Raw genomic sequence first — 16,965 nt, 5'->3', positions numbered from 1 at the left:
AAGTAATAACCTGTTTTATTTTGCCTATCCTTTAGTTCTCCAACATTCAAGATGGCTAAGACAATGTACCTTTGCTGGATTCTCCAATACACCTGCTGCCTCCTTGTATACTCACACCTAGCTATGGAAGAAAAATTCCCAGAAACTCCACAGATCAAGAATATTTCTGATCTCCATCCTGAGAAGCAATCCAAGTACACTGGCATCTCCATAGTAGGTTAGTCATGAGATTGTGGTGTGAATGGGGCTTCTTTTAAATAAATTGCTTGTCATTTAAACTGAGGGTTAAGCAGTTAATGTAGGTATTGAAATTAACTTCCAGTATGAATGAGTTATTAAGTTATTTTGTTTAAAGTTGCAGCATTCTACGATTAAAGGGTTCTATCCTTGATTTTGACTTGATTCCTGGAACCGTCTGCTCTGTGCTTATAGCACTGGCTTGCAGAGGTTACTACAAGCTCTGAACTTGGTGGTTAAAATAACGATTCCAATTTGCTTCTTATATTGTTTAATTAATTTTCAACTTCTGCCAGGCAAGATGCTGACTTTGTTATTAAATAAAATTCTTGCCTGTAATTTCATTGGGGATTCTCCCAATCAGACATGGTAACTGCAGTGGAAACTGAATATTTAGATTAAGTGCATAAATCAATTAATCGAAAATCAGTTACAGGTAAACTCTTAGGAGCCAACTTTCTGGGAATCCCACTCTGGTAGCAGAAGGGCAATGGAATAGAATTCTCATCTGGCCTCAGACACAAATAGGGACCACATCCAAAATTGTACGGCCTGAATTTTTCCCACATCGGGCAGGCTCATCGGGAGCGGGCGGAGGAGATTAGGAACCTGACTGCTGCCCGCGATCGGGTACGCACCGCCATTTTACAGGGCCAATTAAGACCCGCCCAGCATAATGCGCATCTCCAGGATCAGCAGGAAGAGGTGGGCGGGGCCAGGAGCTCAATGTCTGCCAGGTCCAATGGCGATCCGGCATTCAGAAACAGCGTAGGCAGCCGTGCGAAGGCTGCCATTGAATTTGTGCTGCCGTACGGATGCAGAACGTCATTGGAGAACAGGGCGGGTAGGTCGGCAGGGCAGTCGGTCCCGAGGTTTTCAGACGAGTGTCTCAGTGCCCTCCTGGAGGAGGCGGCAGCACGCCAGGATATCCTTGTCCCAAGGGACAGGAGGAGGAGGCCCCCCCACATAACCAAAAATGCCTGGAAGGAGGTGGCATCTAAGGTCAGCTCCCATGAAGTGGTGAGGCGCACATGGGTGCAGTGCCACAAGTGCTTTAATGACGTCCTGCGATCAGGAAGGGTGAGTACTGTGCTGGATTGTGTCACTTAGCACAGCAGTTAGGTGTCCCCCCACCGGACCTCAGGGTTCTTATAGTGTAAGTGGCAAATGTCAGTAAGGCAGCATCTGGGCACTGGGCGGAGCCCTGGCTGCTTGGAATGAGTGTTTTGCGGCTCCAGGGTCACGAATCAGCTGAGCCCTGCAAGGTTTTCCTCAGGTGTGGTTGGCCAGGCTGCAATGGCAATGCAGGTACAGGGTGGACTAATCAATGCCCCTCTCTTCTTTCAGGAGAAGACAGCCCACAATAATGTAGAGAGGCTGCGGACTAGCGGTGGCCCGGCCCACCTTGTAATCTTGACCAGATATGAGCAGGAGGCACTGGAGCTGGAGAGGCGCAATGCACCTAAATCAACTGGCCGTGGTGAGGTTGGGGTACCACAGGGAGGTAAAAGTGCAGTGCACTGAGGTCAGAATGTCTGTCATAGCAGCCATTCCACAGTTGTCTGTATATTGATGTGAGCCTCAAACATGGAATCCCCATTGATAATGGAAAGACGAGGGCATCCTGATCTGGGTGCTAGGCATACACAGTAACAGTGTAATGACTTCAACTAATCACATGTCCTTGTTCTTCCTTTTAGGCTCACCAGAAGACCCTTGGGGTCAGGAGCCTGAAGGACTGCCACTCACCCCAGAGGACACAGAGGATCTAAGCGGCCCAGCATCACACTGTCTCAGCCAGGCAGGCACCAGTGTAGATACCAGCACCTTGGTGGGAATTAGATTGTCAGCTAGTATTTTGGTGCACAGTGGTGAGGCTACTTCACACTCACTTGAGGTGCAGGCGGAGGCAGAGAGAGCCGACACCGGCAGTTGGAGGACTGCTAGGGACCAGGAACTTGCTCAGACAGTGGCTGATGATGTGCATCTGGAGTTGTCCCTGAGGCAGCAGATACTGGAAGTCCAGCAGGGTGTGCGGGAGGATCTGGTGCAGATACATGAGGGAATGCATGCCATCGTGTCTGTGATGGAGGAGTCCATGCAGAGCATGAGCAATGCAATGACTCTCATGGCCGAGTGCACTGCCTCCTCCACGGAGAGAGTGATGACTCTCATGGAGAGGATCCTCCTGGAGCTGAATCCGAGCTTCCTGGGGATGCACTCAGACCTGCAAGCCCTCACACCGGCAATGACTTCAGGTGATTACTGTCAGTGTGGGAGATGGATTGGGCACCCAGTATCCCAGCTAGGTGCCCATCCATCAATGGTGAGCAGGGAGGTCCAAAGCAACCTGACATTGGTGCACAAGCTGCTTGTCATCTCTGCAAGCTCCTCTCAGGATGCTCCAGATGAGGGCAGCAGCTCCTTATCCCCTCTGCCAGTGATTGTGGCATACAATGAGGCTGCGGCGACTGGGGAGTTGCCAGCCATGCCACTGGCCATTCCCTCCCAGGTGGGGCCAGCATAGTCTCCACAGGCCAGAGGATGCCCACCAAGGCCATCAAGGCTAACAGGACTGCAGAGTGAGTAGGCTTTCTCCAATGCCGGTGCCAGCGAGAGGGGAGCACCTAGTTGTAGCACCCGCAAACGCAAACATAAATCACCTTAGACACGACATGAACTTTTAAGTTCTTATTAAGTTGGTGTGTTATTGAACACCTTAACATTTAATTTGATTTATGTATGCCAGGCTCCACACTAGTAAATGTGTTTGTTTTCAACGAGGCTCTGGATGCTTCATCAGTTCCGCAGGTGAAGGGTAACCCATGATGTTATGAGTGACTTGTCTGTCATTGAGCTTTATTGAAATGACACATAGTGCATATTGTTCACCAAGCAAATGTTCCTGTCAGCTATCGAGTATGGAGCCTGCAGCCCTGGCATGTGGTTGTGGCTCATTTTTAGTAGGCTAGCTGAAGGAGCGTTGGATCAAAGCATCCGGGGTGTCCCTGCCTCCCTGGAGGTTACCTAGGTCAGCGTCTATCCCCTTGGCATTCTCCTGAGCATGCTCATCCTCGGACTCACTACTGGACTCATCGTCTGCTGCCAGAGCAGCTGCATCATCTTCTTTCTCCATGGCGTCCCCTCTTTCCAACGCCAGATTGTGAAGAGTGAGCGTGCAACCACTATCACTGACACACGATCTGCGGAGTATTGCAGGGCGACCCCTGTATGGTCCAACCATTGGAAGCGCATCTTAAGAAGGCCGATGGTTCTCTCTACCACCATCTTTGTGGAGGCATGGCTCCTATTGTACCGCTGCTCAGCTTCTGATCTTCGATGGTGGAGAGGCGTCATGAGCCATCTTTTGAGGGGATAGCCCTTGTCGCCCAGCAGCCATCCATCCAGCTGGGCTGGAGCACTGAAGAGCCTCGGCATCTGGGAATGTCTTAGGATGTAAGCGTCATGGCAGCTGCCTGGGTACCGTTCACAGACTTGCAGAATCTGTATCCTATGGTCACACTCTATCTACATGTTATGGAGTGAAATCCCTTCCTGTTGACGAAGGCTCCTGGCTCACACATGTGTGCAGTCAATTGCAACCTGGATGCAGGGGAACCCAACAGTCATGGCAAAGCCTCTGCCTGGCTGGCCTCGTCCATGCGGTGGTGAATGAAAGTCAATGCATGCCTGAACAGAATGTCTGTCACCAGCTTGGCACAACTGCGGACAGCTGATTGGGAGACTCCACAAAGATCATCCACCAACCCCTGGAAAGAGCCTGAGGCATAGAAGTTGAGTGCCACTGTGACCTTCAGCACCACTGGCATGGGGTGTCCACCACACAGTTGGAGCTAATCTCAGGGCCAATCATCTGACAGATGGAGGTCACTGTTTCCCTTATGTGGCAATGCATTTCAGACATTTGGAGGTAGCTGCATTGCTGCCTGTAAACCCTAGTAGCAATATAATGGCAGCTTCCGCAGCCCCTTCCGCCTTTCCCTTCCTCTTGGCCCTGCACCCCTTGTGCCAGTGCCTGTCCTCCCACGGGTCGCTCCCCTGGAGGCTGCAAAGGGACACCTGGCCTCCTCCCACTTCGGGACCTCTCTTCCTCCTCAGAGAGGGTGCCTCCAATGGAGACCACAATCCCCACTCACAGGGTAAGGGAAGGTTGACTCGTACCTGGAAGGCCTCAAGTGTTATGACTCCTCTGGCGTCTTGAACTGAAGCCTATTATTTCTGTTAAAGCAGCCCTGAAGAGAAATTAAGTTGTCCTGTTCACACAATCAAGTAGCAGTAAGTAAGAGTTCTAACAACTCGCATTAGCAAGCCCACTCACCCCTCTTATCCCACCCATGTATGAGGTTTTTGAAAATGTGGCCTACCTGCCTGCCCGTTGTGCCCATGCAATGCCCTGAAAATCGCACGGGCTGCGCAAAATCAAATTCAGTTGTTGCCTCAAGGGCCTTAACTGGCCTGTTAATTAATGGAAGGCGGGCACACTATGAGGGCAGACACGTGCCCGCCTGCCGAAATATCGCGATGGTGCGCGGTGACGTTGGGACACACGCCCAACATCATTGCGTATCATTTTACGCGCTGGCATCTCGGGCCTGTCTCTGCACACTGACTGTAAAATCCTGGCCTAGGTGTAGGATTATTTAAATGGTTGGAATGGGCAGCCTGTAAGGTTGCATCAGGGCTACCATTTCTGACAGTGGCCACGAAAATCAGGACAGAAGGGATGAAGAGTAAGACTCTATAAATTATAAAAATTCTTATAAAGGAATATGTTACCATCTTTGGAGAATTAATTTATCCCTTCAGGGCTTCATTTATTGGTTAATATGCTAGCTCTCCACCACCCTGGCCCCAGAAACTTTAGTCCCTTAGTCTCTATAATTCAAGATAAAATTAGTGAGAATTTGAAAAAAACAAGGTTAATAATTGGCAGACAACATAGGTTTTTAAAGATAAATCACATCTGACAAAACTTGTCTGAGTTCTTCAATGAACTAATGGAGAGGGTTGATGAAGATACTCCAGCTGATGCGCATATGAACTTTCAAATCGTGTTTCATAATGTGCCACATTAGAAAATGTAAACTCAGGATTAGAGGGGCAGTGGCAGAGTAGAAATGAAATTAGCTGAGGTAGAAAACAGAGAGTATTTGTTGTTTTTCCAGATTGGAGGGATGTATACAGTGGTATCCATCAGGGATTGATAATGGAACAATTGGTCTTCTTAATATTTATTAATGACTTGGACTTGAAAATGGAGTCATAATTTTAATTTTTTTAGATAACACAAAATTTGGAAATTTAGTGAACAATGAGGAAGATAGAATCAGATCAGGACATAGACAGACTGGTAAAATGAGCAGAAGCATGGTAGGTGAAATTTAATGTAAAGTGTGATGTGATTCATTTTGGAAGGAAGAATACAAACTACATTGTAGAAATCTAAGGGAGTACAGGAACAGTGTGGCCAGAGGTTCACATACACAAATCTTTGAAGGTGGCAGGACAAATTAATAAGGCTGTAAAAAAGGCATACAGGATTCTGACCTTATAAATGCAGCATCTTAAGTCTCTGTAAATAACTATATTTTCTTATATTTAGCATAATCTACAGAATACATACTCTCTGCCCTTAATGACCTTTGATAATATGGTGCCAAAGACACAGTTTTCAAAATTATGACCTAAATAGTGTTTTGTACAAGCTCAAGTCTATATGCCATTGTTTATGAAACCAAAATTTTGTTGGGCCGTTTTATGGTCTACATGCACATGTGCTTTCAGAGAATTGTGGTATCAAAAATCCATTGAGCTATTCAAGCTGATGTTGGGCCCTGGAGGCCTCCTGGAGGTTCCATCCAAACATTAATAACAGCACTGAAATAGTACAGACAGCTTGTTTAAGTATCCATTGGCTTTGATTGAGCGCCACTACCATATAACATGTGTGAAGGTGAGCAGATATTGCAGGTGCAGGACTATTGATGCCTGAAGACCAAAGGGAGCTCTTCAGCTGTAGCACGAGGATCATAGGAGCAGCAGTAGGCCATTGTCCCATCAAGCCTGCTCCGCCATTCAGTTAGATCATGGCCGACCATCTACCTCCATGTTATTTTCCCGTCCTATCCCCATATCACTTGATGTCATTAGTATCCAGAAATCTATTGATTTCTGTTTTGAACATGCTCCATGGTTGAGCTTCTACTGCCCTCTGGGGTAGAGAATTCCAAAGATTCACCACTCTGAGTGACGAAGTTTCTCCTCATATCAATCTTAAATGGCCTGCCCCTAATTCTGAGACTGTGTTCACTGATTCTATACTCATCAGCCAGGGGAAACATTATATTTACATATACCCTGTCATGCCCTGTGAGAATTTTGTAAGTTGCAATGAGATCGCCTCTCATTCTTCAAAACCCTAGAGAATAAAGGCCCAATGTCTTCAATTTCTCCCCATTAGACAATCCCACCATTTTAGGGTTTAGTCTGGTGAACCTCAATTGCACCCCCTTTATGGCAAGGATATCCTTCCTTAGATAAGGAGACCAAAACTGTACACAATAATCCAGATGCAGTCTTGCCAAGGTGCCACACAATTGCAGCAAAACATCTTCACTCCTGTACTCAAATTCCCTTGCAATGACGGCTAACATATCATTTGCCTTCCTAATTGCTTGCTGCACTTGCCTGCTAGTTTTTAGTAACTCATGAACAAGAACACCCAAGTCCCTTTGGACATCAACAGTTCTCAATCTCTCCCCATTTAATGAATATTCAGCCTTTCTGTTTTTTCCACCAAAAAGGATAACTTCACACGTATTCACATTATATTCCATCTTGCCCATTTACATAGCCTGTTCAAGTCTCCTTGCATCCTCCTCAGAACTTACATCCCGAGTAGTTCTGTGTCATCAGCAAATGGAAGTATTACATCTGTTCTCCACATCCAAATCAACTATTTAGACCATGAAAGCTGTTGCCCCAGCACTGATCCTTGTGGTACCCCACCAGCAACAGCATGCCATCCTGAGAATAACCCATTTATTCCTATTTTCTGTTTTCTGTCTGCTAACCAATTCTCAGTCCAATCAATATATTACCCCCAATTCCATGTGCTCTCATTTTGGTTACTAATCTCCTGTGTGGGATCTTATCAAAAGCCTTCTGAAAATCCAAATATCCATATATACAATATCCACTGGTTCTCCTTTATCTATGCTATAAGTAACATCCTCAAAAAACTCTGGTTGTCTAGTTATCCCATCCTTTATAATAGATTCCAACATTTTCTCTACTACTGACACCAAGCTAACAGGTATGTAGTTCTCCATTTTCTCTCTCTCTCCCTTCTTAAATAATGGGGTTACATTTGCTACTTCCCAGTCTGCAGGAACCTTTCCAGAATCTATAGAATTTTGAAAGATAATCACCAATGCATCCATTATCTTTTTAGCCACCTCCTTCAACACTCTGGGATGTAGCTCATCAGGTCCATGGAATTTATCAACCTTCAATCCAATTAATTTTTCAAGTACTATCTCTCTATTAATACTAATTTCTTTCAGATCCTCATTTTCACAAGCCAATTGATTCCCTAGTATTTTTGAAAGATTTTCTGTATCTTCCTCCATGAAGATCAAGTAATTGTTTAGTTTCTCCACCATTTCCCTATTCTCCATTGTAAATTCTCCTGTCTCCACCTGTAATGGACCCACATTTGTCCTTGCTAATCTTTTCCTTTTCAATATCTGAAGAAGCCTTTATGTTTCTCGCTAGCTTGCATTCATATTCTTTATCATATTTCTTTCTCAGTTTCTTGGTCCTACTTTGCTGGATTCTAAATTGCTCCCAATCTTCAGTCTTACCACTTTTCCTGGCAACCTTATAAGCCACTTCCTTTGATCTAATGCAATCTTTAACTTTTTTTTGTTAGCCACAGTTGATTCACCTTTCCTGTTGGGTTTTTGTGTCTTAGAGAAATGTACATTTGTTGTAGACCATGTAATACTTCTTCAAATACTAGCCATTGCCTGTCTACCATCAAATGTTTTAGTGTATTTTCCCAGTCCACCATAGCCAACTTGCCCCTCACACCTTCATAGTTTTCATTGTTCAGATTTAAGACCCTAGTTTGGGAATGAACCATATCACTTCCAAACTTAATGTTAAATTCCATCATATTATGGTCACTATTTCCTAAAGGCTCCTTTACAGCAAGGTTATTAATTAGTCATTTCTCATTACATAATACTAAATCTAAAATAGCCTGATCCCTAGTTGGTTCTTCAATGTAATGCTCCAGAAACCCATCTCATACACACTGCAGGAATTCATCCTACACAGCATTAGTGCTCATTAGGTTTACCCAATCTATCTGTAAACTGAAGTCCCCCATTATTAGTGTATCACCCATATAACATGCAGCTCTTATTTTCTGATTCCTACTGTGCCAAACATTACTACTACAGTTTGGTGACCTGTAAACAACTGCCACCAATGTTTGATGCCCCTTACTGTTTCTTAGTTCCACCCAAACTGATTCTACATCTTGATCCTTTGATCCAGGATTCTCTCTCACTAATGTACTGATCTCATCCCTTATTAATAGCATTATCCCACCTCCTTTTCCTTTTTGCCTATCCTTCCTAAATGACGAATATCCTTGAATATTCAGTTTCCAGTCTCGGTCACCCTGTAACCACATCTCCGCAATAGCAATTAAATCATACCCATTTGTGCCTTCAAACCATCTACCTTGTTGCGATTGCTGCATTCATTCAGATGAAGTGCCCTTAACTTTGTCTTTTTAACATTATTCCACGTTCTGATTCTATTTAATGCTTGCTTCTGCTTCATTTGCCTTTTGATTTTGCTTACTACTTTTCTACTTCCTGATACCAGTTTTGTTCCCTCCAATCTGAGCTCCCTCTCAGATTCCCATCCTCCTGCAAATCTAGTTTAAACCCTTCCCAACAGCACTAGCAAATTTCCCTGCGAGAATGTTAGTCCTGGTCCTGCATGACAGCACTGGAAGTCTACGGTCCAGTGTTGTCCACAAAATTAAAAGTGACACAACATATTTTATGACCTATGTTCATAATGGAAACTTGGTAGAAGGTAATAACACTCAGACAAATGAGTATTCAACTCCTCACTACTTCTAAGTCATTGGGTGAGATTTTCTGGTCCTGCCCATCATAGGAATCATCACGGGCAGGACAGAAAATTTGACAAACCAGCAATAGGTCCGTTAACTTCAGACGGGAAGGGGACCAGAAAACCCTGTTCTTTTCAGAAGTTCTAGTTCCTGTTCTATCAGAGTAGTTAACACTGTGCTTCAAACTTTGACTCTACTGTTTCCCAACCCTTTTGTATCTTCCTTACAGAACTGCCAAACAGTAGGAAAATAAATTTCAGAAGAGATGGTGGAAGAATGAGCCCCAGTCAACACAAAAAAGTAAGTAAAATCAGACAGCTTTTTGTAGATTAATGCTTACTGTAATCTGCATTGAAATAAAACATTTTAGAATCTTCCAAATTACGTAAGTGGGTAAATCCACTGCCCAATGTGACACTGAGTCATACTTCCAGGGAGGTCACAAATCCAATTTCTGGTCCTAGCTATTTAGCCAGAGCCACAGAACTAAATTTATAGTTGACTTGTGATCCTTAGGCCAAGGAGGCAAAATGCTGGCCAGGGTTCCTACTTCTGATTGCTATCCTGTCAGAATGTGATACTGTCAGATTGCAAGTGTGAATGCCAGTTGAGGGTAGAATTTAGCTTGGCTAGAATTCCTTACCTACAGTTAAGTGGCTAACTAACATTTATAATAAAACCGAAAATGCTGGAAAGACTTAGCAGGTCAGGCAGCATCTCTGGAGGGCATCAGAGTTAACATTGATGATGACCCTTCATTTTGCTTTTCTACTACATTTATGTCTCCTCAAGCAAGATACCGAAGAATAGGTGGTGTCAGAATTACAATTTAACACAAATTGCTACTTTTTAAGAGAAAAGGGGCTTGGGACCTGGATCTCTGAAACTGAGGGAGTAAGAATTTGTTTTATTTAATTCTCTGAAGTAATGAGGCAGCCTGATTGTTTACAGGTTGAGGGGGGGGGGGGGGGGATGCGGGCGGGGTGCTGAGGGGCTCGATAACTACACAGCCGAACATGAGTCAGTCAATAATACCAGCTGATTCAGTAGGTAGCACAGCTTGGATTCATCCCACTGTCTGGCAAAGATCCTGACTTCATTGCCGCTCAACAAACTTTGAGGAGAATGCCAGCGACGGAAGCAGGTCTATAACAGCACATCATCATCGTCATCAGTTCCGCAAAACAAGGATGGCGTCTGCCAGCTTTTGTGATTTATGAATCCTCAGGTGACTCAGCAGGCCAATCCTGGAGGCATGGCTCCAATTTTAGAGCCATGGCTCTTCAAGGGCAGAGAGGGAAAGAATTGCCCTGAAGAAAGTGAGTTCTCAAGCTGGGGTTCAGCTCTCTCTCCTTCCTCTTTTGTTATTTGTTGCAGCAGAGTTTATGCAGTCAGTTTCTGGTTGTTCTGTGGCTTGTTGGATGAGGCACTGCTACAGCGAGGTCCTCACGCACAACCAGTGCATACACACCAGAATGCTCACCCTTCTTTCACATTTTCGAGATCTATGTTCACAACAATCAGGAACCACTGTTTCCTTCCTACGCTGTGTCTGCTGCATTTAACTGTTGTACCTGCAACCAACTGTAAAAATGTTACTAGACTAAGCACTAGCTAGCAATAGACAAGCCTACATGTGGGAAGTCTTAATATAATTACACACAAATAATGGCAAAATGTCATATAGTGTATTCCTGTCACTTATACAGTAGGAAAGGTGTGCACAAGAGACACCTGTTGGACAAAGGTGAGATTTTAAATCTTAAATCCCCTGGGACAGTTGAATCAATCTTGGGGCAATTAGTTCAACTTGCCATGATTTGAAAATATTTCCAAAGATTTCTCCCTTCTTGGCTACCCTTGAGACAGTTGAACACATTACACACACAGCAGCTCCCTAATGTAGCCACAATTCTCCACATCCCATAGCCTAGTGGACGAACCTAATGCAACAAATATGGATATGTCTTTGTGGCAGACAGAATTCCTGCCTCCCCAAAGAAGTTGGTTCACAGAAATTCCTAACAGTAGAAATTCCAAGTGCCTTGTGCAAAAATTGAGAGTTTCTAAGCCCTTTGAAGGAAGCATTAGACTAGGATGACTTGAAGCAAGCTGCGCATGCAACCCAAGTCTGAGAGTCAAGAGAAGCCAAATCCTGAAAAACAGCTCCAAAATTTTTGATTTTAGTTCTGGGGGGATGGGGTATAAAAGGAGTCATGGACACCGACTCCAGAAACAGTTCAGGGGCAGCCCAAGGACTGCTCTGGGTGCAGAGGCGGGCTGGACAAAAGGCCAGCCTCGGTGATCCGGCTCTTTGTCCCAGCTTCAAAAAAGATAATGGAAACGAAAAACAGCCCTGTAGCTCTCACCATCACCCCCGCACTACACACTCCCCATACCCCATCCATGCCCCACACATGCCACATGGACCTTCATACCACCATGCCAACCTATACCCCCACCCAAACCCCCCTTGGCCCCTCATACCCTCCATGCCAACCTATGTGCCTCTACCAAATCCCCATGGCACTTTATAGCCCCTATGCCAACTTAGTGCCAACTCATGCCTCCCACACAATCACCCTTTTCCCTTACACCCTCCATGCCAAGTCCCCCAGTATCCATCATGGGCTGATCTCGGGATCTGAGAGGAAATAAAATAAATTTCTAAGTGTCTATTGATGAAAAAAGCCATTCACTACATTTAAATTCCTTCAACCACTTAATTGCTTCTAACAAGGTGCATTTGTACTCATAGGCCGGAATTTTCCGCTCCCATTGGCGGCGGGCGCAATGGCGGGCGGGAGTGAGGAGAATTCGGCGAGAGGGGCAGAAAACGGTTTAATGCCAGCGTGAAATCACAGCAGGACCATCCGATAGTGTGGCGGATCGCGAATCCCGCTGGAGACTGGTGTGAACCCCTTTTGCATCTGCTACTGGGATGCAAAGTAAGGCCCGACCAGAATCGTCTCCTCATGTCCAATTTATCGTTAGGCTGACAGGAAAACATGCCGGCCCAGAACATATCTGGACAAGCGTGATGTGCAGATGTTGGGACTTACCTTTAGTGCAGATCGCGGGCATCCGAGAAGAAGATGCTGGAGCGCTACAGCTAACGGACCCTGGAAGAACATGTGCATTGCATGCTGGGTGGATCCTCATGCACATGGTTCCGCCGCAAAGCAGCTCTTTGAAGATGGGAGGTCTCCACGCAGCAGCTTCGACTTTGCTGTGGCTTCAGAACTTCACGGACTTTGCCATGGGCTGGTATGGATGATCGGTGAGGTTGGAGGAGGGGAGAGGAAGATCTAGGTGTGAATGGGAGAAGAAAGTGTACCGGGAGGTGGGTTAAGTTGTAAGGGTGGCTGCGAAAGTGTCGGGGGTGGGGGGGTTGCGTGGTGAGGTTGGGAGGGTGGGGTTCAAAGGTGTCAGTGGGGGGTGAGTTTGGGATTGGAGGGAGAGGCAAATGTGTCGGGGTTGGGGGGTAAAGTTGGTGGGTGTGAAGGTGTCAGGGGGCGCGAGGTTGGGAGAGGGAAGGAAGGTGTCCAGGGGAAGGAGGGAGTTTGGAGGGGGAAGATGTCCCGGGGAAGGAGAGAGCTTGGAGGGGTGAGGTGGGGGATAAGGATGAAGGAAGGTGTAAGGGTGGAGGAAGGAGTAAGGGGGTGGAATGTCCAGGTGAACGTGCAAGGGAGGGGTCTGTGGAGTTAATGACTACCTCTTGGGGAGCAAACTCAGGATGGGCATGGTAGGATGGAATGGTGAGTGTGAGAGGCGGCAGAGGGAGCCGGTAGGATGGGAGGATGAGGGTGTGATGGTGGCAGTAGAAAAGACGGCGAGGGTGGTTGTTCATGACGTGGAGTCAAACATGGACCCTGGCGTGGGAAGGAGGAGGCCGAGGAGGTCAGTGTGGATGGGGTTGGGATGTTTAAGAAGGTAGGAAATGTGCATGTTCACCTGGACACCCTGGAGCGACAAGGTTCGAGCTGTAGGGTAATGGTGGGGAGGTGGAAGGTACTGCCAGGAGGGTGGACTGTGATGGGGGAAAGGATGGGTGGAGCTTATCTCAAATTTGACAACTACCATTTCGCAGAAATTGAAAGTGAGCAGAGCCTCATGTTGGACAGGTGCTGCATGGGTGTGCAATCAGTGGGTGGGCAGATATGGGTCAGCTCAGATGGACAACTGAAAGAGACTCCAGCAGGCAACATTACAAATGCTTGGGACAGTGAGATGAGTGTGATGGATGAAAGCTCCGCATGGTGGGAGAGTGCTTGTGCAAGGCTCCGAACAGCCCTGCCACACACACACTTCTCCCTCCAGAATCATTCATGGTCCGGCTGCTTGCAGTTGAACTGCTCAGGGGGTGGGGATGCAGTGGGAGGACTCACAAAGCCTATAAATGAAGTTGGAAAGCAACATTACACATTATTCAGTGAATGTGAATACATTTTCAGATTATAAAGTGATAAAATGTGTTCATCTGTGCAACCACTTGTGATCAGGACTTCTTAACTTTTCTCAGCCTACCACTTCTTCCAGGTGCTGCCCTGATATCTGCAGCAGGGGTGGTGACAGCCTGTGCAATGGTTGGCCCTGTTGCCTCTGATGACTTCGGCATATGTCCTCTGGAGAGCCGAGGCCTTTAGGGCTCCAGCTTGCTTTGGCTGTCCTGTGGGCCAGCTGCTCACTCTGCGGTAACAGAGGACAAGGTTGAGGGGGGTCATAGGCAAAGGGTACTCGGAGGGAATGGATAGCCTCTGAGGATCCTGAGTGGATGACCCAGGGATGTCCAGCTGCCACTCCTCCTCCCTTCGGGTGCCCAAGGGCCTTGGCTGACTCCTTGAGGGGAAGGAGCACCTGGAGGGACACTGAGGTGCCCAATTTCCCTCTCACATTGACACTGCAGGAACTCACCCATGGCTACTGCGATGGAGTGCAGGTCTGCGCACATCTCTGCATTCTGTGGACCAGGGTCTCCATGGTGTCTGCCATCCTTCTCGTGGAGACCTCCATGCGCGCACATGTGGGCATCACTTCATCCGAGGGCAGGCGAACACACTCCTCTGACTCATGTGCCACTCTGTTGAGAGCATAAGAACATAAGAAATAGGAGCAGGAGTAGGCCATTCGGCTCCTCAAACCTGCCCCGCTACTCAAGATCATGGCTGATCTGCCCCAGGCCTCAACCCCTTGTTCATGCCAGCTCCTCATAGCCCTCAACTCCGTGATATTTCAAAAATCTAACTACCTCCTGTTTAAATACTTTCAGTGATCTAGCCTCCACAACTCTCTGGGGTAAAGAATTGTTGAGGGCTTTCAACAGCTCTGCATGATGTTCCCCTGCCTTCTGCTGACTCTCCATAATGAGTTGGAAGGCTGAATCCAGATGCTTGTCATTTGACTCGGACCTCTGAGATGCCTCTTCCCCAGCAGTCTCTGAGTACCGGGGAGCTCGGTTGAACCTGCCTCCTCTTGCCTTGGACACATGTATGTGCAGTGACCACCAGATTGTGAACCTGAGCCTGCTTTAGATCTAGATCCCACCAAGGTGTGTGTTTCTGTGCTGGTGGAGGGTGTGGGTAAGTGCTGTGATGGGTCTTCCAGTCTGCTTTTTTCCAGCTCTTCAATAGAGGAGGGGTCCTCTTCGGTGGAGGTGAGGGCCTGGAAGGAGCTGAGGGACTGGCTGGCTGAGTGTGTTGGTTGCTTCAAAGAGCTCCCTTGAACTGAAGTAGAGATAATTAGTGCATGGCTGCAGTGTCAAAAACAGGAGAGAGAGCACTCTGTTGCTTTGACAGAGGGATAATCCAGTGCAGGATCTTCATGTGGGTGGTGGCCACTAACCTCACTGTTACCACAGGCACAGTCTGCATCCTCACAAGCCGGCGCACTTGCACACTCCTCAGAGTGAGTGAGTGGCCTAAGGTTGACCACTCCACCTCTAGTCTGGGACCTCTCCCTCCTGTTGTGAACCAGCTTCTCCTGCATGAAAACAGATAGAGAGAGTGTGAGCAGGATGCATGCCATGGCAGGTGATAAGGATGTGTGGAACATTTCTGTAGTGAGTGGAACCATGGATGGGATGAGGACGTGAGCTCCAGGGGAATTGAACCTGATGGAGATGTGAGGGTGTGTATGAGAGTTAGTGGTGTTGTCTCTTGAGGTGTGAGATCCCTGTGGATGTATGATGGGTTTGAAAGTGTGTGTTGAGAGTGATGAGGTGCTTGATTTACCCTGGCGGAACAGATGAGAGCATTCACCCTCTTCCTGCACTGGATGACTGACCACCTCTGTGCCCCGTTGGCGCTGACCACCACTGCTGACGCCTCCCAGGCTAGATTGGTGATTCTGGTGAATCTCCTACAGCCAGAGCAGGGGTAGAGGCGTTCACAGCAGCCTTCCACTGCCTCCATTAGGTCCCTCAGAGGGCTGCCGTCACCTTTGCTTTCGGGGCCATATGTTGCCTGGAGCAGTCCTGGTCTGAACATGAAGTAGGCTGCACTCTGGTGCACTTTAAATATGGCGCCGGGAGCGAGGAAGCACTGAGGTCATGGCATGGCAGGCAAATCCAAGCATGCCCCCCAGTGATCTGGCATGTTTCCGTGAATGCATTATTAATGAGGTGAGATGCCCTGGGAAGGGGACAAAATGGTGCTAAAATCTGCCATTGCGGCCAGCGGGTAAAATGTCTGGGACAATTGTCTTAGTCTGGGACGATTCCACCCATAGCCACCATTATAAGCACTTGAAGCTGTCAATCAAACTGTTAACTGGTAGGCACCACATCGTGATAATGATAGGTTGTGAAATCAGTCATGCAGCACTAATCCTGTAATGATAAGCCTCAGGCTTATGTCAACAGGCAGAGTGAAATAGCAAGCACTGATTCTTTTTCAATTATTTAAAGTGCAGGAGATCTAAATGCCTTGACAGCTTAACAGCTTGACAGCTCCTTTGAAACCTTCTTTTGACAGTTCCCATGACATTTCCAATGCGCTTGGCAGTCTATCCATTTCTTAACACACATTCATGTCTAATTTTAACAATCCGAAAGGGCACTTGACCTCTCCCAAAGTTGTCCTGGGACCAAATCTGGAATGGGACCTACCTCTCCAAAAGGGCACCCTACCTCTCCAAAGAACTCTGCTAATTTTAGACTTTCTTCTGATAGGTCTAAAGTGCACAGGTTGTGCTTTTTGACATCCCACTAACAAAAACTGTATCTGACTGAAGGCAGCAGAAATTTAACAAGTCTAGTTGCCTCCATGAACATAGATTTGTAAAGTGCAACTCATCCCAGAACCCCTCTCCACTGCGAAAATGGTGAGCGACGGGTTCATGGGTGGTACTTCTCAATTCGGGCCTCGAGCGCCATTCTGGATAAGCTGGAGACCTTCTCCATCATTGCGAACATTCAGGCCTCAATCTTATTTAAAACCTGTAGGTATTCAATGCAAACATGATATTTGGTACCTGAAGTAGTGAGAGCACCTTTGGTGTCTTTTATCATGAGCTCTCTTAATTAAGAATGATAGTAAAGCTAAAGAATGGAA

The 16,965-nt window shown here is 46.8% G+C and overlaps 1 protein-coding gene across 1 annotated transcript in view; it reads left to right on the top strand.

Annotated features, from left to right (window-relative positions):
* Positions 1–16,965, top strand: part of asip1 (agouti signaling protein 1) — a 90,210-nt gene that overhangs the window by 72,106 nt on the left and 1,139 nt on the right. The window contains exons 2-3 of the mRNA XM_041205227.1: positions 36–217; positions 9,645–9,715. Coding sequence (XP_041061161.1) covers positions 52–217; positions 9,645–9,715 — 237 coding nt within the window. The 5' untranslated portion in view covers positions 36–51. The remainder of the gene's footprint in view (positions 1–35; positions 218–9,644; positions 9,716–16,965) is intronic.

This window comes from Carcharodon carcharias, chromosome 14, assembly GCF_017639515.1.
Source record: "Carcharodon carcharias isolate sCarCar2 chromosome 14, sCarCar2.pri, whole genome shotgun sequence".
NCBI classification, from domain to species: domain Eukaryota; kingdom Metazoa; phylum Chordata; class Chondrichthyes; order Lamniformes; family Lamnidae; genus Carcharodon; species Carcharodon carcharias.
This window is presented reverse-complemented; position numbering and strand designations above follow the sequence as displayed.